The sequence below is a fragment of the Ambystoma mexicanum genome, chromosome 1p (assembly GCF_040938575.1).
Source record: "Ambystoma mexicanum isolate Mex_15411 chromosome 1p, UKY_AmexF1_1, whole genome shotgun sequence".
Classification (NCBI taxonomy): domain Eukaryota; kingdom Metazoa; phylum Chordata; class Amphibia; order Caudata; family Ambystomatidae; genus Ambystoma; species Ambystoma mexicanum.
Window position 1 is genome coordinate 697,717,635 of NC_090921.1, and position 27,710 is coordinate 697,745,344.

Consider the following 27,710-nt stretch of genomic DNA (forward strand, 5'->3'; position numbering starts at 1 on the left):
CTTCGGCAACTGCATCAGCCGCTCCCAAACCACTCTGAGGTCTCCCATCACAAGACACCTGTAGGGGGCAGGTTAACTCACCATCTGATAGGGGGCAGGTTAACTCACCATCTGACGGAATGGCAGGCTATTACGTCAGATGCTTGGGCATTGGAGACAGTTGCCCAAGGTTACTGTCTGCCTTTTCTACGCATCCCTCAGAGACATCCACCGGGGAACAGCTCTCTGAAAGTGCCCGATCCGCTCCTCTTGCAGGAAGTTGTAGACCTGCTAGAGAAAGGTGCCATAGAACCGGTACCTGTAGCGGACAGGAGCAAGGGCTGGTACTCCCCCTACTTTCTCATACCAAAGAAAGACAGAGGACTGAGACCCATCCTGGACATACGAGAATTGAACAAGTTCCTCAGGAAGGACAAGTTCAAGATGGTAAAACTCTCTCAGATCCTTCAGGCCCTCCAGCTTCAGGACTGGTTTGTATCTCTGGACCTTCAGGATGCTTATTTCCATGTGCCTATCCATCCCAAGCACAGGAAGTACCTGAGGTTCGCAATTGGCAACTCTCATTATCAATTTCGAGTTCTGCCATTTGGGCTGACCTCCACCCCGAGGGTCTTCACCAAGCTAATGTCGGTTGTGGCTGCAAGTCTGAGGGAAGGGATTCACGTCTACCGCTACCTGGACGATTGGTTGATCAGAGCAGTTTCTTTGGAACAAGCTCGGATCCAACTAGATTATGTCTGCCACTCCCTTCACAGGCTGGGCTTCTCCCTCAATTTAAAGAAGTCACAGATGATACCATCACAGAGACTCCAGTTCATTGGAGCAGTCATGGACACGTCCCTGGGAAAAGCCTCGCCACCAGAGGTGAGGGCTCAAGATATTTTGCAGATGGTCACCAGGTTTCAAAATGCCCAACGTCTCCCAGCCTACAACTTTTTGAGGTTGCTAGGCCTCATGGCATCCTGCATATTCCTTGTGCCAGAGGCTCTCCTGAGAATGAGATCCCTTCAGTGGGCACTGAGGAATCAGTGGTCACAATTCTCAGGGAGGATGACAGATCTCCTCCGGATTCCGGACAAGGTAGCCCACGACCTTCAACGGTGGGCCTCTCCAGAGAACATCTTGAAAGGAGAACTGTTTTGGCAACCATGGCCGGAGATAACAGTAGTCAGACGCCTCACTCACGGGGTGGGGAGCCCATGCCAACGACTTGACCATCGGAGTCCAGACTACATATCAACCTGTTGGAGCTGAGAGCCATCAGACTGGCACTGAAGGCTTTTCTGCCGTCTGTACGGGGGAGAAACGTCCTGATAATGACGGACAATACAGTGGCCATGCACTACCTCAACAAAAGAGTAGGCGTAGGGTCACTGCCACTGTGCAGAGAGGCGATGCAGCTCTGGTTTTGGGCAATTCAGGAAGGAATCTCTCTATCAGCAATTCACCTAGCCAGAGAGAAGAACTTGACAGCGGACGCTCTGAGCAGGCAGAACACAGTCTCCCACGAATGGGAGATAGCTCAGGAAGTCCTTCAAGAGATCTTCGCCCTTTGGGGAACCCCTCAAGTGGATCTGTTCGCCACCAGTATCAACAGGAAGTGCGACAGATTTTGCTCAAGGGAATTTCCCCCGAGAGGAGCTCTAGGAGACGCGTTCGTAGTGGACTGGGAGTTTCCACTTTTATACGCGTTTCTGCCAGTCCCTGTCATTCCTCAAATGATCAGGAGGTTGAGAAGGTTTCGGAAGACCATGATCCTAATTGCCCCGGATTGGGCCAGGAGAACGTGGTACCCGGACCTTCTGGACATGTCCATCTGTCCTCCAATTCGTCTACCGTACAGAGAGGATCTTCTCTCGCAGAAGGGAGGTCAGGTTCTCCATCCAGCCATCAAGACCCTCAAACTTTACGCTTGGTATCTGAAAGGTTGAGGTACAAGGATTGGGACCTTCCAGATGACGTCATGGAGGTGTTGCTTTCGGCCAGAAGACCAGCAACTAAGACTCTATACCGCTGCCGTTGGAATAAATTTTGCAGCTGGTGCAGAGAAAAGAATATCGAACCCTTTTCATGTGGTACACCTGCAGTGTTATCCTTCTTACTTTATTTGGCAAATTCGGGCCTTCAAATTGGCACTATTAAGGGCTATCTCGCAGCGCTATCGATCTTTAAGCGCACTGCAGAGGAGCCATCGTATTTCAAAATTCCATTGGTAATACAATACCTGAAAGGTCTAACTAATGTTTACCCTCCAAGACCATTCCAAGTTCCCTTATGGGACTTAAATCTAGTTTTAAACTTCCTAAAGGGTGCTCCTTTTGAACCACTCCACTCTTGTTAATTGAAGTTTCCCACCCTCAAAACCGTTTTATTGGTAGCATTAACATCTGCTAGAAGGGTTAGCGAGATACAAGCCCTGTCTTGTAAACCTCCTCATACAACTTTTCACAAGGACAAAGTAGTGCTACAGGTGAAGCCTAACTTCCTCCCAAAGGTAGTTTCGGAATTTCACATTACTCAGAAGGTTACTCTACCTTCATTCTATCCTCCTCCCCATCCGGGGAAAGAGGAAGAGAGACTACACAGGCTGGACCCTAAGCGAGCCTTGAGTTTTTATATCAGTAGACTTGCTAAAATTAGACAAGCAGACCAACTCTTTGTAGGTTACGCAGGACATAAGTTGGGATTACCAATAACCAAACAAACCATCTCCAGATGGATTATTTTAGCCATTCTGGAATGCTACAAACTGTCAGGGAAAGAGCCCCCTCAAAATCTAAGGGCTCACTCGACCAGGGGGTAACGCAGCATCCTCAGCTCTTCAAAGAGGGGTACCAATTAGAGACATATGTGCGGCTGCCACATGGTCGTCCGCGCATACCTTTACTAAATTTTATAGCCTGGATTCCTCCTCTAGTCCAGAGACTAGATTTGGCAAAGCTGTGTTACACTCTGTTCATTCTTAAAGGGTAATATGGCATCTCTTACTCCCGCCTCCAATCACATACCACTGCTATGGGAGTCTATCATAGATAAGGAATACGTCGGAGGACACAATCCCTTCGAAGAACAAGTTACTTCTTACCTTGTAACGTTCTTTCGATGGGATGTTCCTCCGACGTATTCCTTATCGCCCCTCCCATCCATCCCCGCAGTAACATTTCCCTTGCGGTTGCAGTTTACGCTCCTTCAAGGGTAGTAACAATTCACACAATAACTACTTTACTCTACGAAACGGAACTGAGCAACGGACGCTGCGCGTGGCCATTTATAGGCATGATGACGTCGGCGTCGATACGGTGGCCGTCGAGGAGCACCTACTCGACGGACGTCGACGCACAGCGCCCTCTACTGGGAAAAGTTTTTCCGAGGCCAGCAAGCTGGAGATACAAATATCATAGATAAGGAATACGTCGGAGGAACATCCCATCGAAAGAACGTTACAAGGTAAGAAGTAACTTGTTCTCCTATGAGAAAGCCCTGGAAGGAAGCATGTCGGGCATGGTCAAGTTGAACATTGTGTACATCACCTTAAGAAGTCCTGAGAAAGATACTTCGGTACTAGCAAAAGGCTGTGTTTAAACATATTAAAAACCTGGCTGGAGAGTACACCAGGTATCCCACCAAGATACAGATTAATAGCCATGTTATTTTGTGTTCCATTTGTGTTGTTGATCAAGAGAAACTTAAGGAACTAATACTCTTGAGACTGAAGAGAAATCCAGGTGATGGGGAAAACCACCCTCTGGAACAAGGAACTCTATCCTTCTGTAATGTTTGTGTTGGAGTTGCGCATTTCCTTTTGAACAATTGTGCACTACTTGAAGCTAAAGACGCTTTTCCCTTTCACCTTGTAGTTGATTTTTAGAATGTGAGGGCAAGAATAGTACTTTGGACAATCGGATGTTTTGCTTTGGACATTCTGACATTTGACAAACCCTTAGTTTTAGTAGGGAAACGCCTATTAAAGTAGGGACAGTCATTTCCCATCTCCCTTTTCTTTTGTTAACAAAATATTTGGTGAAAACCATGAACCCCTCTGTGTCCACATCTCATTTTGTTTGTGTCTGTCTGTCGGTCGGTCTGTGTGTCTCTCTCTGGCCCAGGAAGGATGTGAGAACTGTCTAGTTGTAGTCCACACCCTTGGTGCAAAATGTCTGGGTGCGGGGGTAAATTTGAAACCAGTATAGTTGTCCATGATTGGACATACGTTGGCTGTTTGAATGGTGCATATCCTTACCATTGCTGGGCTTGAACGTTGTTCCAGCTTGGATTTTGGTTAAGAGGACCACCTTTGGAGCCAAGAATCCCTCAAAGAAGAGCACCTTGCTGAAGATCCGAACTCCTGAAGTGGCCCAGCATCTCTTACAGTAGCCAGCACGTTTAAGCCCTGCTCGTCTGCCTGATCTCCGAAGAGCTTTAGCTGTGCTTCAATCCTTGGACTAAGGGGACCAACTAGTCTTGATGTCTTCTTGAGGATCCAGCCTTTGGGAGCCTTTGGAAGTTGTTAGGAAAGACGTCTCGTTTAGGCAACTTTCCCTCCATATTCTGTGAACCCCCAAACATTTTGCTTTTGTTTTTGGACCGGTCCTGACTATTTGCAGAGAAGTGAAGTCTTCAGCTTCTCTTCCCTGGCCTTTTGCTCATTTTGGCATCTGTAAACTGATCTATTCTTCAGGCTGTTAGTACTAAGAAACTGTTTCTCTTTTTTCTTTGACTTTTTGCCTGTTTTGGTAACTTTTCCAACAGTGCATGCACACAGCATCTTACAATGCAGTGCACAGGGATATGATACTTTGTATCATATTAGACTTTTACACTGATTTAAAAAAAAAACACATTTTAAGACTAGCTGGTGGCAGCAATTACATTTTTTTTTACAATTTTTGCATTAATTTAAGTGTGAACATTCGCATTTACTGCATCAGGAAATCCCTAATATGGTCATGCATTTGCCCTGGAAAGCTGCTGTTTTCGTGGGCTAGTGCATGCCAGTTGTGTGTGGAACCAGCATGTGGGTTGGGATTGTCTGGTGCTATTCCACAACTGTGGTGCCTGAAAATCCGGTGTGCATCAATGTGTGAAACCCACAGTGGTCCCTGATTGGACCACTGCTGGTGGAGTTAGTGATGCAGATCCTCGCCATTGGTGGTTTGGTTTTTGCTATGGACCTGGGCTTGCGAAAAAGGGACTCCTGAAGCCATTCCAGCAGAGGCAGGATTCGAGCCAAGTATCCTGGTTTGCCGTGTAACCGACTGAAAAGGCATGGCGACCTTTCCTGCAACTGTACTAGTGAAGCCCTGCTGGAATTCCTGATCTGAGAAGATGCTCTGCGGCGCTTCGACTCTTGGACTGGCGAGACCAACCAGTCTCGACGTCTTCTCGCTTTCCTGCAGCCTTGAGCACTTGGAATCAGCCCAACTGGTGGACTGACGAGCTCAGAATTGGGCAACCGCTCCAGAAGCATCACTGTTCTGTGTTTTCACCCGGAACTTCGGTGGTCACCAGCTTGTCCTACAAGTCGCCTTCCTGTCAAGTCTCAGCCTCCCAACATCAAGGGATTTTGCATGGGAAAGACTTCTTCAACCAAGACTAGCGAGACGCCTGCTGTCGCCTGTGTGCAGTGCCTGTCGCTGGAAACGGCTTCCTTCCATTTGGTTGTTGAACCTGCGTCTGGTATCCTGCCCCTGTTTTTGCGTTTAGTCTGGACGAAAGGAGGACTTACTTACCTCTTGTGCAATTGTTGTAGAACTTGGAAACTTTCATCAGTACAAGCCTATTTAATCTTTTCTACACAGACAACATTCTGGTGAGAAACATTGTGGCCTGTGGAGGGTCAGAAGAAGGTCGCAGACACTTTTATTTAAGAATAAGGTTTAGCTTTCCTTATCGCTATGGGATGTTCCCTACATGCAGTGCTTGAGATAAGATTTTGAGGTTGGAGTATTTTACTCCCGACTTTTAAACTTTGAGAGTAAATGTGATTTCAAGTGAGTAAAAATTACTTTTATCCTTTGCAAGAGAGTAAAATGTATGTGACATCCAGCCGAGATGTGCAAAAACTATGGAAATCATTACCATGTGGCAGGTTTCTGCATTGTGACAGAAAACACCTTTCATTATTTCTCAAAGGTCTGGCCATTTGATCTCTCCTATATTTATTTAAATGTTGAAAACACAAAACCTAGCCAATTACATAGTAAAGCAAACATGAATTGTATTGTGTGTTTTAAGGTTCGATGGCAGAATTGTCTTTTGATGTTTAATGAAAGTCCTAATTTCCTGGAGCTGTTACTATCTAATGGTATGCCAATGCTATGATACAACAGTGCAGAGAGGGAAGGACTCCATGCTAAATTCTATACCTATTCTCATGGACAAATGCTTATTTATATAGCGCTTTTGGCAAAGCACTGTACATACAACAAATTCATCACAATTACCACCAAACTGAAGTTGGTACTCCTTTATCGACCTTGAAAGGATGAAAGGCTGAATTAGCCTTGCTGGGATTGGACCTGCAACCTACAGATCACGCACAGATCGCAGCAACAAGCCCTCAACCTGCTGAGCTATCTGATTGGCTAACATCCTTCAGAGGTGGGTAAACTGAGTATCGACTGAGGTATAATAATCGCAGTGCCTAGATGTTGGGCGAACCATGTAGATCACGTTAAATACCTATCTGGATTATCAGAGGGACAAGTTTTGCTGAGTTTCTATTTCAATTACAAATGTAACTTTAATTTGTTTGTTTTTGAACAGCACTTGCACTTCCTGGGGAGTCAGTTTTTTGGATGCTTTATTTGTCTTGAGGATTTGAGAGGCTATAACACCTGTGATTGGTGTAATGACAATCACTCACCCTTGAGCAAAGACGCTGCTGCCACTCACCATTTATAGTAATGTACCCCATTGACTGCAAGCTTGAATGGATGTAAACTAAACTAGACTATGCATACTCATTTTACACAGTTATTATAATTAGAGTGTACATTAAATTATAAGTGTGAACATGATCTACCTCTGCATGTTTATTCACACAGCAAAGGAACACTGAAAAATACAATTGTGCAATACTGGTTTGCTTTCAGTGGGGGGGAAAGCATAATTTGTTACAAAAAAATTAATTCTCAATTGGAACTTAATTTTCCGTCTTATTAATTATTCAATCCTACAATGCTAGAAAAATAAATATACACAGTGCTTCTGTTTGTTCCATGAGCATCTACACACAACACAGCAAAAGCTGAACGGAAAAAAAACATTGCTTTTATCACAGTGTGCAGTTTCTTTTTTTGGAAAGGCTTCAGAGAAATACATTCTGTTTGAGGCTTTTCGCCATGGTTGCAAGTACATCCATGTAGATAAAAATCAAAAGAAGCATTCTGGTTTCTGTCAAGCAACCTGACTGTTGCACTGCTCGCTGCTCTAAGCTTGTGCGTAAATGTACACAGGAAAAAATAAAGCGCCTGTAGTTACAAGATTTTCATGCGTAAAAAGGCCTTGTAAGAACCTTATCTGGAGGCCTGCCTACATATAGATCTAACTAGGTTACTCGTCTGTCGTCTGTGAATGTCCAAATGAATAAGTATTCTATCCAAAACGAATCTGACCCTACGACTATTCTAAACAAACTAAAGTCAGGAGAATGACAGTCTTTGGATTTCTTAATAGGTCATCTTAAAATAGTCTCTAGGTACCTGCTATAATCTTTAGACAGTGTATCGAATCTGGGGATATTGTCCCTTCTCCTATAGGGGAGACTTTTCCCAGGGGGCCATCGCCTTGTGTCCACAATACAATAATCCCTCTAGCGACTGTGCACAGCGGGAGGATCACCTGGGAAGGGAAGCCCCTTATGGGATTGGGGACTATCATCTTAAGGAGACACGGTATAACCCTGCTGAAAGTCCTTTAATCCGTTGTTAGGAATTAAATTCCCCTCCCATCTGCCATGATGTGACCGATCTGTTTAATTGTTAAACCAGTCCAGCTAATTTACTCATGTAGAGTAAAAAGAAAACCAGTATTGACTTATTCTATCTGAGACCATGTACTGAGACGAGGAAGAGGACTGCGAGGATGAAGATCACTCCGGTAATCCGAAGTGAGTACTAAAGTTATTTTGGTAATCTCATTGGTTCAGGAGAACTCCCTTTCCCAACGTGGGAATTTGATGCTCAGCTGTACTACATTTAGAGAGCGATCCCTCCAGGTAGCTGTGACCGGAGAAAGGAAGGTGGCAGCTAGAGACCGGAACATGGAGACGTGAGACCGCCACATAGAGAAGACTCAGTCTGCCGGCGAACGGGAGAGAAAGAGCGCAGCCTGGAAGACGGCTGCTCTGAAGCGGACTTACTGAATTGACGTGCGAGCGGCTTACTGTGTTCACAGCAAAGTTGAGGCCAGGGTCGGTTGCAAGAAAGACGTAGAACGCTGCAAACTAGAAACCGAAGCGAGAACGAGTGCAAGGGCTACTAGAGCTTCAGGATGGAATCCAACAGTCCAGAGGACGTGAACCTAGAATGAAGGTGGGCTGGTGGAATGGAACACGAGGTCCGGGAAGCCAGAAAAAGCACAGAATGGACCAAATAAGTGTCAGAACATTTTAGTCTAATACACCGAGAGAAATGCAGAAAACCAGGGGAGTAGTTATCCCAATCATTAATGGATACATGCATAGCAAGTAAGCTCGATATAAAAAAACATGTTCGCTCGGCAGGAGAGTGAACCAATTTATTGTGGACAGCAATTGTGAGTCTGGGACTCGCACTCAATTGGAGTAGAGCAAATAAGGGAGTCATGGGCTCTATATGAAAGCTAGTTTTGCAAGAAGGAATGCTGCATTTGTCATTGGAGTAAACCAAACGAGCCCTAAATTGTATTGCGAGTCGGGAACCTGCACCCAAAAGAGACTAAAGATAAAAAGGTCAGGGACCTGTGAGAAACCAGACTGCCTTCTCCTACCTACTACTCCAGGATCCTCTGTTCAGGTAGCCAGTGAAGGGTCATCGCTATTGGATCCCAATCTTGGGGGTGGACAAGCGAGGGAGCATGACCTGAGTGGAAGGTCACAAGGGATTGGGAGGAGAATACCCAAGCGTGAGACATGGTATTCCCCTTCTTCTCATTTGCCATTAGAAAACACTTCCTCAGCCTTCATGGGATTTTCCAACCCCATGCCATCTCTCCCCTCTATTTTCAATTAACACTGCAAAGATGAGGAGGCAGCCGAGATTAGTGAGGAATACCCATAGAAACAACATTGGGAATGTAAGGAAAATGTACAGTAGAAACTCCTCAAGTTGTCCCACTAATAGAATCAGGTAGGTTCAGCCCTTTAATAATGACCAATTGCACCTGACTCCACTTGACTCTTTGCAGTACCGAAGGACAAGAATGTCCTGTTAATTTGAGTATTGAAGGTGAGGCACACGCAGCCCTGACCACACACCTGCAGCCCATTGAAACAACACAGGTGTATAAAAGGAGACTTGTGAGGGAGCAGGCAGAGCAGCAGTTGGGAGAGCAGAAGGGAGGCTGCTTGGCTTAGTTCAACAGGGGATCCGTTCTCATTACCAGTCCAATTTTTGTCAGATGCAGCGAGTGAGCTGGGGGTGTTGTCTGGACCAGAGAAGCCAAGGTGCCAGAGAGTGGCAGGAGCTTAAGGCCGGAGGAGAATGGGTTGCTGATACACTGGCACGGTGTCTGAGGGGCTGTAGCGTGGCGAGGGAGCAGTGTTTCCAAAGAGCCTGAATGATGATGCCTGCATTATGCTGGCGTCGTTCAGTGGAATACTCGTTCCTTTGGGAGCCTGAGAGGCAGGTTCTGAGACCCTGACTTCAACCCGTGTATTCTGAAGGCACCGCCTGTCAACCTGACGCTGCCCAGTGAGTTTCATTAAAGTCAATGAGAGAGAAACTCTGGGGCATGCGTGTGACTGCAGCTACGCGGGAGAAAGGCACAGACTATAAAGCGGCACGGAACAAAATGCAAGTGATAGATTGCAATGAGGCATGAAACAGAAAGCAAGCAAAAAGTGTGTAAAGCGCCACTAAGCAGGAAAGCAAGTGAAAATAATCCTTTTGTGAACTTTCGACTATTGTCCATAGGAAGAGGGTCATTGTGGGACTTGTAGTGAAAAGCTAAAGAGGTCTGGGACCCATGTAATAAAGAAGAAGAAATACTTGCAACACCATCATTGCCTTGGCCAAAAGGAAGCCAGTAGTGTTTCATGGAAAGACAGAAATAAGAGGGGTTAAGCGACCCGAAAGGAAAGCAAGAAATTTTTAAAGGTACAAAGTGTGCAGAGGAATGACAAGGAAAAGGACTGGTGCAAGGGTGCACAAAAATAAAGAAGTAAATGTGCAAGAGGCACAATGGAGAGAACGTAAATCAAAGGAAGGTGACAGGGGCACGGCAAGCTGAGAGAAAGCAAGACAAAGTATGTGCAAGTGAGCACTACTAAGTGAATGATCTCCAAAAGGTGCTGGAAGCACCTGGAAGAGGAAGGGATAGAAGATAAGCAAGTTCAGGAAATGCAGAGAGGGGCCAAAGATCAGAGTGGTCGTGTTTAGGATGAGCCAAGAACCTAGCATTTTCGAAAGTCTCGATATTACCCCATGAAAAGGTTGTATGTGAAAGGAACTGTAAACAAGAGAAAGGCCCGTCAAGTTGAACTTTTTTTGTTAGAACTGAAGAGGCCTGAGTTCGGGGAAGGGAACTCCAGGAGGCCTAACGGAGGTGAACTTTTATTTTGTGAAACAGGCATAAGCTTGGGGAAGGGAACCCCGAGAAGTTGAAAGAGGAACTGTTAAATGTCCTTTTGTTCTGTTGAACTTGGGCAAGTTGAAGCTTGGTGTAGGGAATCCCAAGGAACCAAAAACATTGAAAGTATTGCAAGGGCCCTGTGGAGAAGTTCTTGCGAACAGCCTTTTGGATTGAACTCCTTTTTGTGGCATTGACCAAACTACACCTAGTGAGCAGACCACCTGTAACCAACCTTGGTTTGCTTTTTTCTGTTCAACCTCGATTTCCTTTTTAAAGGCTTCCTATCACATTTTTGTAAAGAGTGGGGGCAAGCATAGGTTTAGACACGGACATATTGTTTTGGACTTTCAGACATCGACAGTGCTTAGAAACATCAGTTAAGGGAGCCATCCCTTTAGATTTAGGGCCAGTCAGGCATTACACCTACCCAGGAACCTTAGTAAATAAAGATTTTGTCCCCCATTTTCCTTTTATGGATGCAGGGGACACCCCCGAATTGGATTGTCGATCAAGGTCCTCCGCTCCTCTTATTCAAATTTGTTTTGTTTCTTTTCTTCGTGCCGAACTCTGCATTTTCTGTCGTTTGTTTAATTTTTTTTAGTTTTCTGCGGATTCCTATTGGAACATTATTTTTCTAACATTGTTTTTTAATCATTTTGGGAGAACATTTGTTTGCTTGATGAACACGATTTGCTTCAGAATGAGATCATCCCTGCACTGTTTTGTTAGTTTATAGAGTGAGGGACAGAAATGGGTTTTGGGGACGTGGCTGGGCAGACTTTTTTGCTTTTGGACATCCTGAGTATTTCATTAGTTCTTTTGAGGCAGGGAAACCCCTCTTAGATTTATCGATAGGGAGGCCTTTTTCCCAACCCTTTGTGAGCACTAAAAGTCTATACCCAAAAACACGCCACTCTTGTCGTATCCAAGCCTTACTCCTGGTACCTCACAATAGTCTCTAGATACTTGCTGTATCAGCTCATTCAGTTCTTTCATGAGATTGTTAGCTTTTCTCTCCTCCTGAAGAATCTTTCCTTGACCTTTTATAAATATTTTGATCCTTTTTAGAGGACTTGGAACAACCTGAATAAGACTTTCTCTTAGGTTCCTGTCTTCCTCTCAGGTTCCCCTCTACCTGTCTTGAATAGCTTGTCTGCTTTTCCTCTTCGCATGGCATTGAGGTCCCACTTGTCTCAAACCCTAGGGAGGGTGTTGTGGAGCATGCGCTGCACCCTAACCTCACAGGGAGGGCTCCCACTTTGGGGAGAAGGGACACATTACCTTGATTTGTCGCAGGCCACTGTGTCCTTTGGGCACAAGGCCCCCATCAGCTTGGGGTTTAGACTTCTTAAGTTATGATTTTGTCTTGTGTTCTGGATCTCATCATTGACTGCATCTAAAATACTTACTTGCTTCACTGTTTAAGTTAAGTGATGTATATTTAATCCCATGGTGATTTGTATATATTTGTATCATAGTGTTGTGCGATAACACTAACTGTTAGATTCATTTTCTAGTGTGTTCAGAGGCCCTATATTAACTAAATTTTTATACTGGACTGTCTAAATTGAATTATTGTATGCCTTACTGTGTGGACTCATTGAAGTCCACTCTAACCCTCTACTGAGAATAAACCTTAACTGCTTATTTGCTACCTTGATTGGGTTTTTATGCTAACCGCTGCATCCACTGTTCACTATTTTTTTTATTTTTTATTTATTTGCATTTGTATAGCGCACATCTGCCCAGGGGCATCGTGGCGCTGAAAGTAGGCTTACTTAGTACATAATATACATGTTGCAGAGGTTACAGTTACATTGTAGACAGTTTTTTTTTCTTACAGGTACAATAGGCACAGCATTTCTGAGGTCAACTCCTAGGTACATACAGTTGTAGTATTGAGTAATGAAGGAGCTAGGGGCGAGTAAATTGGGTTAGTTGAAAAGAGTGGTTTTGAGTAGTTTGCGGAAAGCATGGCTGGATTTTGCATTCCTTAGTGCCGTGGGGAGTGCGTTCCAGTTTTTGGGTGCTAGGTGTTGGAAGCTGGATCCTCCAGCTTTGGCTCTTTTGTATGTGGGTACAAATGTCTGACTGGTCAGGTGTGACCTAGTGGGTCTGCTGGATGTAATCCAGGTGATCCTTTCGGAGAGGTAGCGGGGTGCATCAGAGGAGAGGCATCTGTGGGTGATGGCTATGGATTTGAAGAGGATACGTTCTTTTATTGGTAGCCAATGGGCCTCTTTTCTGGCTTGGGAGATGTTCCCTTTTGGAGATGCTCAGGGCTGCCCTCAATGCATTGTTTTGAGGGACTTGCATTTTTTTTAGTGTTAGGTTTTCAGTGGATGTGCCCAGGAAGAGGGCATTCCAGTAGTCCAGTTTGGTACCTACTGTGGCTCTGGCTATTGAGAGGTAGTTTTTAGTTGAGAGGATGGGTTTCACGGCATTGATTACCTCAGTGGTAAGCGCAGCGGAGGAGGCTATAGCATTAACTTGCTGTGTCATGGAAAGTGTGGAGTCGAGGTATACTCGTAGGGTTTTCACTGCTGAGGAGACCGTGATGGTGGAGTTATCGATATTGAATGAGTTGTATTGTGGCAGGAGTTTGTTCAGCGTTTCTTTAGTGCCAACTAGGAGAATCTCGGTTTTGTCTCCGTTTAGGCAGAGACCATTGGCTGCCATCCAAGTTTGGATGGCTGAGTAGATCTTAGTCGGTGCCGCAGCATCTTGATCATAGTGGCCTGTGAGGGGTAGTAGGACTTGTGTGTCATCTGCATAGTTAGTGTATGCTATGTGACGACGATCCAGGTCATTGAATAGTGGGAGAATGAAGATGTTGTAAAGGGTGGGGGCAGTGCAGGAACCTTGTGGTACTCCACAGTGGATTGTGGTGGGGGTGGCGCTAGCTGAGTCAGAGAAAACTTTCATGAGAAGGCCCTCAAGTGACCCTGGCAATGGCTTCTGGAGAAAAGTGGGTTTCATTTTTAAGTTACGTGCCTAAAATGTCGTGGTTGACCAGGTCAAAGGCAGCGGATAGATCTAGTAAGAGCAGAAGTGCTGGCTTGCCTTTGTCCAGAATATCGTTGAGTTGAATCTTTAGATCTAGTAGAGCCGATTCAGTCCTGTGACCAGGGGCGAAAGACGGATTGTCTTTTCCCTAAGATACGGTTTTCCTCCAAGTATTGCTGGATTTGCATGTAGGCCACCTTGTCCAGAATCTTGAGCAGGAAGGGAACGGTCGTGATAGGTTTATAGTTGTTTCCGTTTTCAGGATCTAGGTTAGGTTTTTTGGGAAGTGGGCAAACCCAGTCTTCTTTTAGGCTGTCTAGAACTGAGTTGGAGTTAAGAGGCATTAATGAAGGTTTCGAGCAACAGAGCAAATGTTTCTACACAGTCTTTAACTAGTTTAACGGGGCAGGCATCTCCTTTACAGTGAGTTTTATTTTGTTAACAATATCAATAACCTCTGTTTCAGAGATTTCTCTAAATTTTAAAGGTGTAATGGGGTTTTTCAGTTTGCTCTCAGACACTGTTTCAGTATGAGATGCTGAAGTGATGATTTTGTGGTGGGCTAAGATTTATTTTTGAAGGAGTTCAATTTTGTTAATGAGGGCTGATTGTATGGTGTTGCACCATGCTTTATCCTTGACAATCTCTTGAGACTTAGCGGCCGGTGTGGATAATTCCTTGAAGATGGCAAAGAGCTCTTTGGATTCTGAGGTTGCATTGGATATTCTGTCATTGAAGGATGCAGATTTAGCTGTGATGATGGCTTTTTTGTATTGGGTAGCCAATATTTTATACGAGGATAAGGAGGGTGCGCTGGGAGAGCTTTGCCATAATTTCAGGGCTTTGCGTTTTTTGGTTCGTAGTTCTTTTAGGTCTGCTGAGAACCAGGTGTTGGAGTGTTTGGTATTTTCAGATTTTTTGTTTTGGAGGGGGGCGATGTCGTCTATGGCAGAACTAATGGTGGATTTATATAAATCCGTCAGTGCTGCAGGATCTAGGGCGGTAGTGGGGTTGGTAGAGAGGGTGTCTAAATAGGGAGCAATCCTTTCCTAAGTGAGATTCTTGGCGCTTCTGGCCATAGCTGGAGGTGTTGGACTGGGTTTTATAGCTGAATTATTGGGGGTGGGGATGAGCAAGTGAATAAGGGAGTGGTCTGACCATGGGGTGGGTGTGATGGAGCTAATGTCAATGCCACAGTTGTGGTCAGCTATCCAGTCAAGTGTACGTCCTTTGCAATGAGTCGTAGAATGTATTTTCTGCTGGAGCCTAATTTTTGGAGTATTTGTGCTAACTCTGCGGAGTGTCTCTCTTTCTGATCATAGAGTCCCAGGTTCAATTTAGGAGGCACCACTATAACTATGGTGGCCTCCTAAAATCTGTCCACTTGGCTGGATTCTTGAAATCCATCTTAACAATAGACTGCATTGGACGGGCCAGGCAATAGTCCTTCAAACAGGAACACTGCAGGCTTCCCTCCAAAACAGGTACCACATGCGCAGGGTCAGTGCACGTCTCGTTCAAACAGGCACTGGCACAGCCAGGACCAGCGGAAGCTTCCCTCACAATTATGCAAAAGCACAGCATTTGCAGAGCAACTGATTGCAAGGGCTTGTGCACACTTCACTCAAATTGGCGCATTTATGCCACAAACCGAATCAGTGCAAGCTTTACTCACACACTGGCACATGATGTGCAAGGCCAAAGCAGGTCTTCCTCCTAACCTAGTACAGGCTGGGGCCTCCCTCTGGGATAGCCTCCCTGCCACTCTAAAACTTGTGGAGAACCATCTCTGGTTCCGGAAGCACCTCAAGACCTTCCTCTCTTTCTCTGCCTTTGTTCCCCCTCTCCCCTGCTGATCTGCTCTCTTGCACTGTGCACCTGGCCACCGGTACTTGCTCACCCTGCCACCCTCTCCTGCACTGCCTCCTGTCCACCCCTTGCACCGAGGACTGTATCTGTACCCATACAGTCCCCCACTCACCCCTTTTCTTCTTTTTCTGCACTTATCAGACTTACCCAGTCCGCTGCCTTAAACACAGCACTTGCACTTGCTGGCTGCATTACCACTGTTTATTGCCTCTATTATCCGTTTGTTTTTATTTGTTATTTATCTGCGTCTCCTCTGGTCCACACTCTCCCCCTTCCATGCACTTTTCCCCTATCCCTTTCCCATGCACTTGCGTGTTCTCTATATCACTGGGCCTAGTAAAATCGTTGTGGTGTTCTCCCCTTTTCCCTGGTCGCGCTCTGAAACACTTGTGTATGAGCACGATACAAACAAAATATTAGATCATATATCATACCATACAGCATGGTTCGAGTCAGGGCAATCTCCCTCAACAGACAACTTGCACAGCATTCAAAGTGACAGTTAAGTTTCACTTGCTAAGAACCAAGGCTATGAGTTCAGATCTGTTTTTGAAAATAGATGATTACAATCATACTAATATTAAGGTTTGGTGGTTAACTTGCTCTTCGGAAAGGAGGACTGCTGTGCTAAACCTGTGCATTCATACTTTTCCTCAGATAGAGTTGTCGTCTTTTGCTACCAATTCGCTGCTACTTCGACGGCCATTCAATCCGGATTTCCAGACTGCCTTTCAGACCTGCAACCTGAAAGATGCTCTGCAGCTTGTTCTGGACTTTCACACCCTGGTGCCACAAGATTGGGGACTGTGCAACGAACAGACACAAAGTGTGAACAAGAATGTGTCCCACAAATGGGGTAAGTTGGATCACGATTGTGTATGGTTAAAATGTGAAACATTCACTGTATGTGGAGCATTGTAGCGGTGGGGGTCGAATCCAGAGCCCAACCTATGGGTAGTACAGATAAAGAATGTGCATGCTGTGCTCCAGAGAAAAATGAATTGTGTGTAATTTAATACAATTCACAAATAATTCTGGGAGGAATAATGCAGATCAAGTCAGGCTTCATAAAGAACAGACTACAATTTATTTTCACATTCGCAGTAAAAATAAACATAAGACTTAGGCAAGAAAGGGCCCACAAAATAGAGTGCACCAAATACGTTACATTAACCCACTGAGGTCAACACAGTCAGTGATGCAGTAAACTAAACAAAATGTTACAAATGTGAAATGAAAAGTAAGAGATGTTGTTTGGAAAAGTGCCTGGATCAAATGGTTTGTCCTGAGGTGAGGGAATTGTATACAAAAGTGAAGTTGAGGAATCCGTGTAATGGCACACATTGGTAAATGGTCTGGGTTTGTGGCATATGACTTCCTCTGCCCCAAGGACTGTTTAAGCCAGGAGACTTCAGTACATTATATTATGGCCTGCACGGACGTCGTAGAGGGGTCGCCAGGGGTAGCAGCTGCCGCCTCTGCACCCCTGGTTCAGGAATCGCAGAGGCAATGTACTATTGAAAGTAATCGGCTCAGATTAGAGCCCTCTTAATTTATTCCCGCTCGCACTCCTAACGGGTCCTGCTTTTGAAACCATTGCAAGCAAAGAAAGCACTCTGTTCCCGTCCATGTCTCCTTGTGAATTTAAAGTTTCACTCCCTCCCTGCACTGTGGTAGCTAGCGCAGACTCATTGTGCAGTACAGCAGTTGATGAGAGCAGCTCACTGATGTGGCAAATCATGTAAGTGACAGTGCACGTTTAAAAAATGTTTTTATACCTTTGAGGGGATCAGAAGCAAGACTCTGATACAATGGTGGCATGTTTTCACGCATATACTATTCTCCAGCATGGGGTCTGGCATGGATTCACATGCTCATGAATATTCCCCATAGTCAGGCTGGGAATCCTCAGTAAAAGAAAGAAACTGTTTCACTTTCACTTTGAAACTGTATTACTCCTCTAAATCAATAACTGTCATCTGGGTCATACTGCCCCATCCAGTGATCGTCCTCTCCCTAAGCTCCATCCCTGGTGGCCATCTTCAGATTTGTACTGCATGCTTCAGTGTTGGGAGACCTCAAGTTGCTCTCTGAGCTAATTTTGTTTTTTTTTAATTTTTGGCCAAAATAGTTAGTATATTGGACGATTTAAAAAGAAAATGTTGTGCTTAATTATATTCGAAGAAGTACAGAGGCCGTCTGGACTTGCTACCGGCAAAGATCTTCATCCACAGTCGCATCATCATCGAAGTTTGAGAAGGCCTGGACTTGGGCCTACTTTACACTTTTCAGCCATGAGTGAGGAGAAGGAAAGTCGAAGCCTCTTCAAACTCGGCGCAAAGTGTGGATTAAGAAACATCTTGGTGGAAGATCGGCATCATAAATGCTTATATTGACCAAATCCAGACCACGATAAGGAGGGATGTGAGCTGTATCATGGTTTAATTGAAGAAAACAAAAAAAGACTGCTGCAGTAGACTGTCAGTGTGGTTTAAGTCGAGCAAGGCCACTGGCTCAGCTGCGGGGCAGAGTCGAGCCTCATCTAGGACCAGCCGGTCCGAGGAGTGAACTCCCTGCCAGAGGAGGCCCAGATCTTTGAGGACGCCTTGCTCACGGGGGTCCAAGAGCAGGTCATGCTCCACAACGGTAGCGCTGCTGGGTTCGCCGCTGATGCGGGTCTCGAGTCGGGCTAAAGGTGATTGCCACCAGCCTCCACGTGAGCTTACCAACAGCAGGGTCCTCTTCAAAGAGGAAGTCCCCCAAACCCTGCAAAACTCTGTGTGTCCGCGGATAAGCCAACAAAAGACCAATCTGGAGAGGACTCATCAAAGCTGGCTAAAACCACGCAAAATGCCAGGTCAATGGAGTCGATGACGGCACCATTGACAAAAGCAGCGACGAGCTCATTGACTAAGTAAACGACGACCGCTACGATAGCATTGAAGGAAGGTGGGTCCAGAAAGGAAGTGTCGGCCACTCCACGGGTGTCATTATCCCCAAGGCGCAATACGGCTGCATCGGGGAAGGACCCAGTGACCGCACAGATCCAGCAACCTCCTGAGAAGGAGAGAGCATGAGAGAGACGGACGGTCCTTCTGGTGGAACTCACCCGGTACGTGGACCAGTAGGCTGTTCTAGTTAGGCCGGAGCAGATCTACTCAAGTACCAACAAGGACAATGATCTGCAGGACGATTGCTACATGGATCACAAGGTCTCCTGCTCGCAAGATGCACCTCCGCCCATACCTTACACCACTGGCTCCATTCACCCCTAGACATAGGGACGTGTCGCTGGACATAACAACGATCCTGCACACACTGGTCACCGAAATCCAGTAGAGGATGCCTCCAGGGGACATGCAGGAGCCCCTGAGGCTAAGCTCGCCCCCGCGAAAGAGAAAGGCCAAAAGGCGCGCTGGTCCTCGCAATCATCAAAATCCTCCACCACCTTGTTGTGAAAAGACCCCACCCACAGCCCTGGACCTGCACATGAGCATAAGCATGGACACAGCTACCACGGCCATGTGCACTGACGAGGACTTCTTCATCGCGGCCGACGGGGAGGTGCTGCACGCGGATGAGCCCCATAGTGCTTCCCCACCGGACAAAGTTGCATCATTTCATTGATCATATCAAGGGCCTCGAATTGTTTTATTCCCTGAGGAGACCAAGAAAGAATGCTTCATATAACAGCGCGAGTCGAGAAGAAAGACAATCATGTCCTTTCCCTTCCTGGATGACATCTAGGAGGAAGGGCTGGCTCTAATGTGAAACCAGACTACAACCCCAACCAAGCTGGACATGTTGGTGAAGTACAGGGTTCCAGATTCAGCCCCCAGGTGCCTACGGTCTCAGCCTTTGCACGATTCGATGGTCTCGGCAGCAGCCAGGAAGCGCTCAGGGAACCAGTCGTCGGCAGCCATGGTACCTCTGGACCAGGAGGGGAAGAAGCTGAATGCAATGGGCAAAAGGAGAATTTATATGGCAGCCTCTCCCTCAAGACAGCTAACACCCTAGCAATCTTGTCCCGATATGACTGTGAACTATGGTTCAGGTTGGGTCCTATTCTGGGCTTCCTGCTGAAGACAAGGTTGAGGCACTGGAGCTCTTTCAGGAAGTGGAAGTGGCCTCATATCACTTCATCACAGTGGCAGTGGACATCGCGTACACAGGTTTCTGCCAGATGGGGAACAGGGTGTCCTTGCGTTATCCAGGTTGGTTGTAGGCAATAAACCTCCACCCGGACGTTCAGACGAAGATGCTGGATATGCTATTCGACAGGGAGAACCTCTTCAGATAGCGGTCGACGAGTCTTTGCAAGCAATAAAGACTGACGCAGAGACGGCATGCTCCTTTGGAATTTTGCAGCAGTGACGGACGTCTTTTCGTTCTTCAAGAGGAAAACTAGGAAGATACTCCAAGGGTTATAGAACACCATACCGACTGCCTTCAAGCTCCTCCTCTAAGGATGCGCTCAGGGGTCGCTCTCAAGGCAGCGGAGGACAGCGGCGGCGCCACCCGCAGGGCAGAGATCCGACCCTGAAGCAGGCCTGAACCAGACATTGCCTCGTGCCCCCACCTTTGTACCCCAGTGGGAGGCCAGCTGGCGAAGTTCATCAGCACCTGGGAGATCACCACGGACAGATGGGTGCTGGACGCCCTCGGACATGGGCACACCTTGTAGTTCCAATGTTACTCACGATCTTACTCAACGAGGAGTTGCGACAGGCGATACAGTGGTGGGGCGCATAGCCACATCTTATCTGGGGAGCTCTGTTTCAGCTTCCTCCTTACCAGGAGACTGTCACCACGGATGCCTCTCTAGAGGGATGCAGAGTCCACACTGGACAGTTGCACACCAGAGGCCTCTGGCAACCATAGAAGAACCTCCACATCAACGTCCTGGAACCTGGGGCCGTATAGCGGGAGGTCAATTCTTTTCTCCCGTTGTTGAGGGGCAAGGTGGTAAGGATCTTCACAGACCACACCACCACCATGTTCTACCTCCGTAAACAGGGGAGGAGGGGGCCCGTTCTGGCCCTTTCCAAGGAGACCCAGGACCTGTGGCACTGGGGCCGTTCGTCAACGCATGTTCCTCATCCTGTTTCCCCTAGCGGGAGTCAAGAATGCTATCGCAGACTCGCTCAGCAGGGAACTACGTTCTTGCCATGAGTGAGAAATTCAACCGGACCATGTGGATTTTCTGTTCGGCAAATGGGGCCATCCCCAGATCTATCTGTTTGCAACGGCGGCAAACGCCAAGTTCCAAAGGTGCATCAGCGGGTTCCCTCAACTAGGGAGCATGGGGCATGTGGTCTGGTTCCTGTGGGAGGGACGGTTGCTGTGCGCCTCCCCACCCCACACCCCCATTTCCACTCCCCTTGTGTGATCAACACACTCCGATAATGCCACTGCAGGCTAATAATAGTCACCCTGGCATGGCCGAGGCAAATCTGGTAACCGGACTTACATCCGTCAGTGGCCCCGTCCATCTGGCCGCCGCTGTCCCCTGACCACCTTGCCAGAAAAGGGGCGTCGATTCTGCATCACGACCCAGAGTCTCTGAACAGGAGGGCATGTCTCCTGCAGCCCTAGAGTTTGGAGGTTATGCTTTAGCCACGGAATTTAAGGACAGGCTGGCCAGGGCCAGAGCCTCGTCAACATTTAAGTGCTACAGACGTAAATGGAAACACTTCTCAGTGTGATGCCGGACTCATAAAATTACCCCTCTGCGTTTCAAAGCTCTGCAACTTCTACCTTATTTGTGTTCCTTGGCCAAAGGAGGACTGGCTCGCGCCTTATCAAGGTGCATCTTGCCACATCCAGGTACACCAGGTCCCGAGGCATACCTTTGCTGTGGTCTCACAGACTCATCAAGGGGGTTCCTCAAGGGACTCTTGAGGACTTTCCAGCCGGTTAAGGGCCCTGCCCCAGCTTGGGAGATCAATGTTGTGCTTACTAAGCTCATGGGAGCGCCCTTCAAACCTATGAATCAGGCCCGCTCATGTTTCTCTTGTGTAAGACTGCTTTCCTTGTGGCCATCACCTCGGCCAGGCAGGTCGGGGGAGTTTCAGGCCCTGTCTTGCAAGTAGCCTTGCTTGTGTTTCTACACTTCGAAGGTGGCACTCTCTACACACCCCTCCTTTATGCTAAAGGTGCAGCTGGAATTTGACCTCAGCCTTTGGTGTTACCTGGCTTCTATCCGAATCCATCATCGCCAGTGCAAAGGGCCTTGCATTCACTGGACGTTGCTCGGAAAACGTCAGTTGTTAGTCAACTTTGGACCTGTAAATCAAGTAAGGTCTTTGGCAAAGGCTTCCAGCTCCAGGTGGCTCTCCGGCTGCATCATGCACTTTCATAGTCTGGCTAGCAGGCTGCGTCCAGGTTGGACGAGAGCCCACTCCACCAGAGCCATTGCAGTAATGACAGCGTTTCTCTCTGGTGTGCCCCTGCTCCGCATCTGCAGGGCTGCTATGTGGAGGTCCACGCACACCTTCACAAGGTTCTACTGCGTCAACAGGGATTCCAGGGAGGAGTCCCGAGTCGGCCAAGTGGTGTTAGGCAACCTGTTTGTTTGAGGTGAGTGTTTATTGCTTCTGTTGAGCCTTGGCCCCCTCCCACGGTTGTGTATATGTACTGCTATGTAATCGTTACTCATGAGCAATGTTCCCTCTAAGCTGTGTGCTTGCCCAGCTTTCTTCTGAGTGCCGCTCAGAAGATTTTTAGCAGCGCACACGGACATTTGTCACCTTTTCAAAAACATTTAATAAGGCACAAGCCACAGTAATTACCTCACATTTTCTCTCTCTTAAAATAACTAAGTCTTGATATTCTGCTCATTTGCGTTACCCTACTATGCAAGGGTGACCGTAAACACCTAAAATCCCTAACAGAATACGCACACACACAAGAGGTTAAAAACAAATATGAAAAAAGTGGCTCCATGAACAGAAGAATCTAACAAGATATACCTGCACACATTCACCAAATAATGTTCCCTCCCCACCCATGACTCCTAAACTTGAATGTACCACGCTTTTACCTTACAACTCTAACTTTTGCTCCAGAACACATTTAGATGCTACCAGACAACCTTAACTCTTCTTCTCTTGGCTCTGCAAAAGGTTACCAGACTTGTACCTACAATAGTTTATTTTACATTTGTTCCAATATGAATAAGGCTCATGCGCCATAATTTCTGTAACTCATGATGCCTTAGCAAAAGCGTCACCCACACTATGTGATAGAACTACCAGCTAAAATATCGGATAGTGACTGTAAGTAAGCAGGCTACTTGGACGTGTAACCTTATACCCAGCCCTTCAGATAAGGGGTGTTTCAGCTAATTTGACTCCCTAAAAAATAGGCAAATACTCCAAAAAAACTAAAACGGAGTAAAAATACTCCGAACAAAAAAATAGGAAACCAGCACATAGGACCTTGTGCCTCTGTTTTCACTCACACAGCTACAAGGATATGTTTGGACCAGCAGTGTACGTAGTACCACAGGAAGAAACTACTGTTATACATCCCTGATCAGAAAAGGGAAGCCTGTGTCTTTTAATGTGTGTGAATAGCTAGGAGCAAAGAAATAAGCGGAAAAAAACAGAAATGTTTTAGTATTACTTATCAAATACTCCCATTGGGAACTAAACTTACATTTTTACACTCTAAAAAATCAATGTCACTATGGGCAGCCAAAAAAAGAGAACTGAAGTCAATTGCTTGCACACAGGACGATTTACTCCAAAATCCTCTCAGAATAAAAAAAAATGGAGGAACTTGATTGGATAGGCACCCTGGAGAAGGCGGAAAATAATAAACTCCTAAGCCACTTGCTACTACTTCCAAGGAAATTAAACGACTTAGCGGAAATCTACAAAAAATTCCCCAGAAGATCCCTAAAACCTATTTTCATAAGAGCAAGACTAAACCTATTACAGACAAATGAAATCCTACATATCGGAGGCCTTGCTAACACGAATACCTGCAGGTTGTGCAAAAAGGACAAGGAAGTCGAATCAGTTTGTCACTTACTGACGTAGTGTTTGGCACTACAAAAAACCAGACCAATCACCTCAGCTAATTTTCAAAAGCCTTATACCAAGAAATAGCAACTCACCACCCATGGCAACGAGGTGCGATTGACGGGGACGTCGGAAGATCTTATCCAGTCTGCCACCACATTGCATATGGGCTTGTGGAACACACGGGGATATCAACACTTGACGAAAAAGGGCGGCGTCAATCTGAGTAACTTTGACATTTTGGCCCTCCAAGAAACGTGGTTAACAGAAAAACCACATCTAAACGGCTTTTGCATTGAAATCTCGCCAGCAACAAAAAAAAGTGCCTTGGGCCGTCCATCGGCTGGAATACTACTGCTGGTCCACTCAGGAAGCAGAATTGGCATCCAAAGGACATTGTCGGTCTCCTTAAACCATCTGGCAGTGCTGACAAGCTGGACCGTCCTGGATCTCAAAACAAATCTTGCAAAGGAGTTACTGGTACCAATTATTAACGTCTACTGGAATTCCCAAACCATATCGGACGATCGATTCTTAAACATCGAGAAAGTACTCGACGACCTATATGCAGAAACAGAAGTGGTACATTTCATAATCTGTGGAGACATGACGCCCCAACAGAACCAGATTACCAACCGCTATTGAGCCGGTACAAGACTGGGACAAGGAAAAAACCTGTACTGTGGGACTCAAGTTTGCATCAATATGACAAGCAACTGGTTGCAAAAAGAGCCCTCTTAAGACGCCTACTAAGAAAAGCAAAAAACATGAACTCACCGTTGGCTCTAACGGAGCTTAGAAAAGAAGCCAAGTCATACAAAGCATGGCTCAGAAACCACCGATCTCCCTCTACCAAAGAGACTCCGAAGCAATGCTGAAGAAACTGGGTGGTAAGAACACTGGAGACTTCTGGACCTTAATCAAGACATCGGGAGTGCACACCAAACCATCTTAGTCGAATTGTGTGAGTGAAGCCAGCTGGATAGCCCATTTTACGGCCCTCTTCAGCGCTTCAGCTGAGACTGGGCCTGACAATGCCATAGAGATTGAAGCTCTCTGGTCTGACCTTTCGAACGAAGACAACATTCAAACAATCTTCCGTAAACTAAAAGGTTTGCAGGCCCCGGGTCCGGATGGAGTGACCAACATTGACCTCAAGAACTTCCCAGAAGAGTGGTCGACGTTTATCAGCATGGTTTTTAAAAAATGTGTCACTGCAAGACCACTCCCAAGGTCATGGACCTCATCTGTGGTGATCCCAATTTTTTAAAAGGGCGATAGGGCAGACCCGCAAAACTATCGACCCATCGCTCTCCTAGACACCATTGGAACAGTGTTCGGCATGCTTTTACCGCAGGAATTCCAAGCTTGGGCCACGTCCTCCCCCCTCGATGATCCCTTCCAAGCCGGCTTTCGGAAAAATTCAGGGGCCATTGTCAACATCATGATCTTGAGCATTCTGAAAAATAAAACACAAGAGGGGACTACAAAGCTTACCTAGTGTTCATAGACCTCACCAAGGCGTTTGACAAGGTGGACAGATCACTGTTATGGGTGAAAGTTTCGGCAGGAAACTGTCCAAAGAAGATCCTAGAGCCCATAAAAGCCCTTTACCCAGGAACATCAATGCGGGTGAAGTTGAACAGAAATGGTACCTTTATCGGACGAAATCTCAATAAAAAGAGGGGTGAAGCAGGGCTGCCCCCTGGCGCCGGCACTGTTCACAGCCTTCATAGGAGACTATAAAGACTCAGCTGAAGCTCTGAAAGCATTTCCTCCAAAAATTGGGGGGGCACCGATCCCTAGAATTCTTTGCGCTGATGACATCACCTTGCTGGACCAAACACCTATCTGTCTTCAGCGTCAACTAGCCAACCTATCAGACTACATTGGAAGTAACAAGCTGCAAATCAACAAAAAAGAAAAGATAATGATCATGGAGAGAAAGAATAAACTGGCAATTTCTACATCTTGGCAACTAGAAAACACAAAAATCGAAATAGTGTCTGAATTCAAATACCTGGGGGTCATGCTGGACAATACTCGACTAGAAGTGAGCATGCAAAGATTCATCTGGACTAAAGCTCGATCATTGACAAACCAAGGCCGCATGTTGGACAACAAATTCTGATGCTTTTCCTTGATGCCCGTACTCAAGTACTACAAAGCGAAAGTCGTCCTGTGTCTGATCTACGGCGCCGCGGCAATGCCAAGGATACCGGAGGTGATCTGGCAAAAGATTGAAGTTTTCTTCTGGAGATCTGTGCGGTCTTTCCCTAAATCAACTTCACTACCGGCAATTGGGAGAGAGTTGGGGCTCATCTTCCTAAAAGCAACAGTGGAAAATAGCAGCATGTCACTGTACAGGAAAATTCTGCTACCAGAGTCATCGCCCCTGTACAAACTGATATGCACTCAAGACAGGTGAATCCAAAATGATGTCACTATGGGCAGCCAAAAATAGAGAACTGAAGTCAATTGCTTGCACACAGGACGATTTACTCCAAAATCCTCTCAGAACTAGATTGGATAGGCACCCTGGAGAAGGTGGAAAAGAACAAACACCTAAGCCACTTGCCACTACTTCCAAGGAAATTAAACGACTTAGTGGAAATCTATAAAAAAAATCCCCAGCAGATCACTGACAGTTATTCCAAAGAGCAAGACTAAACTCAGTACCGACAAATGAAATCCTACATATCAGAGGCTTTGCTAACACGAATACCTGCAAAAAGGATGATGAAGTTGAATTAGTTTGTCACTTACTGACGTCGTGTTCGGCGCTACAAAAACCAGACAAATCTACCTGTCATCCGTCCTAAAGATCTTTTCTCTCCGTGAGGAAGTGACATGGTGGCCACGCCTGATAAGTGGGCAAAACACCTCATGGGTAATCGCTACAGCAAAAATCTTACAAATCGCTTTAGCGCAAATAGAAGCAGAAGGATTGAAGGAAACTGAGTAAACAATTTGAAAAAAACAAACTTCTAAAGGATGGCGAAGTGCAAATTCGGAAGGCGTTTTTGTAAAACCAAATGGTTTTGGTATACACAAAAAAAAAAAGTTACTACCAACTTTAAAAAATAGGGAGCAAAATACTCCCACTTCCAAATCTTATCTGGAGCACTGCTTTTATCCCTCACTACTCTTGTTTGTACAATTGCTTTGAAGCAGTCCCCTTGCAAGTTAACGCATTATAAATATTAATTTGCCCTGTAAGGATTTTGAGAAAACAAATGTGATGCTCAGCATCTTCTACAGATTTGCTAACCTTACTTTATAAGTGGAGAGCCACATCGCAATATAATTTACTTGGCCTACAAGGAATAATGGGTATGGACTACGCCTGGCAGAACTCGCCTGTAGTATCAGGGCACTGGATATTCAGACAGTAGAATGCTTTTCACACAATCTGCATCTTTTCCAGGGTTTCAGTTTAATTGGGCATAGACCTTCACACATTATATTATAACTCGCTTCCAAGCAAAAACGGTTTCCATGAGCACTTGTGAAATCCTACACAATGATATAAGGTTGGAATATGTTGCAAACAATCTTGTATGCAATGCAAAATAATAGCATACATGCAGAGTTGGGACATTCTTAAAATGCACATATCATGATGAGGCATTAAACATGCCATGCTTGCAAAGTATTGGTTGAGGGGTCAGCGAAGGGTATGGGTGGAACGGCACAGGTCAACACTCCTTGCTGGTGATGAACAAAGCAGCACGTTTCAAAAACCAAATCAGACTTTTCGGCTGTACAGTGAAGGAAATGTGTTGCTTGTTTGTTAAAGGATAGAAAATTCTAGTAGCATTCTAGGCAACAGCACCTTCGTTTTCTTTCTATGCTCAGCTGTTGAGGGCTTTTCATTATAACCATGTGCTCTGTGTGTATTATCTCTAGCAACTCCTTGCATCTTATTTAACTGATGAGGAATTACGGAAGAGGGATCCCTAGTTACAGAAGAAGGCACTCAATCTGTTGTATCTCTGAGAATTGATGCTATTAACTTGAAAGGTGTATGTGTGT

General features: G+C 46.0%; 1 protein-coding gene across 5 annotated transcripts in view; it reads left to right on the forward strand.

Annotated features, from left to right (window-relative positions):
* Positions 1–27,710, forward strand: part of GON4L (gon-4 like) — a 2,357,623-nt gene that overhangs the window by 1,234,846 nt on the left and 1,095,067 nt on the right. For all 5 annotated transcript variants that reach the window (XM_069649947.1, XM_069649953.1, XM_069649967.1 and 2 more), the window contains one exon: positions 16,306–16,504. In XM_069649947.1, the coding sequence (XP_069506048.1) occupies positions 16,306–16,504 (199 nt within the window). The remainder of the gene's footprint in view (positions 1–16,305; positions 16,505–27,710) is intronic.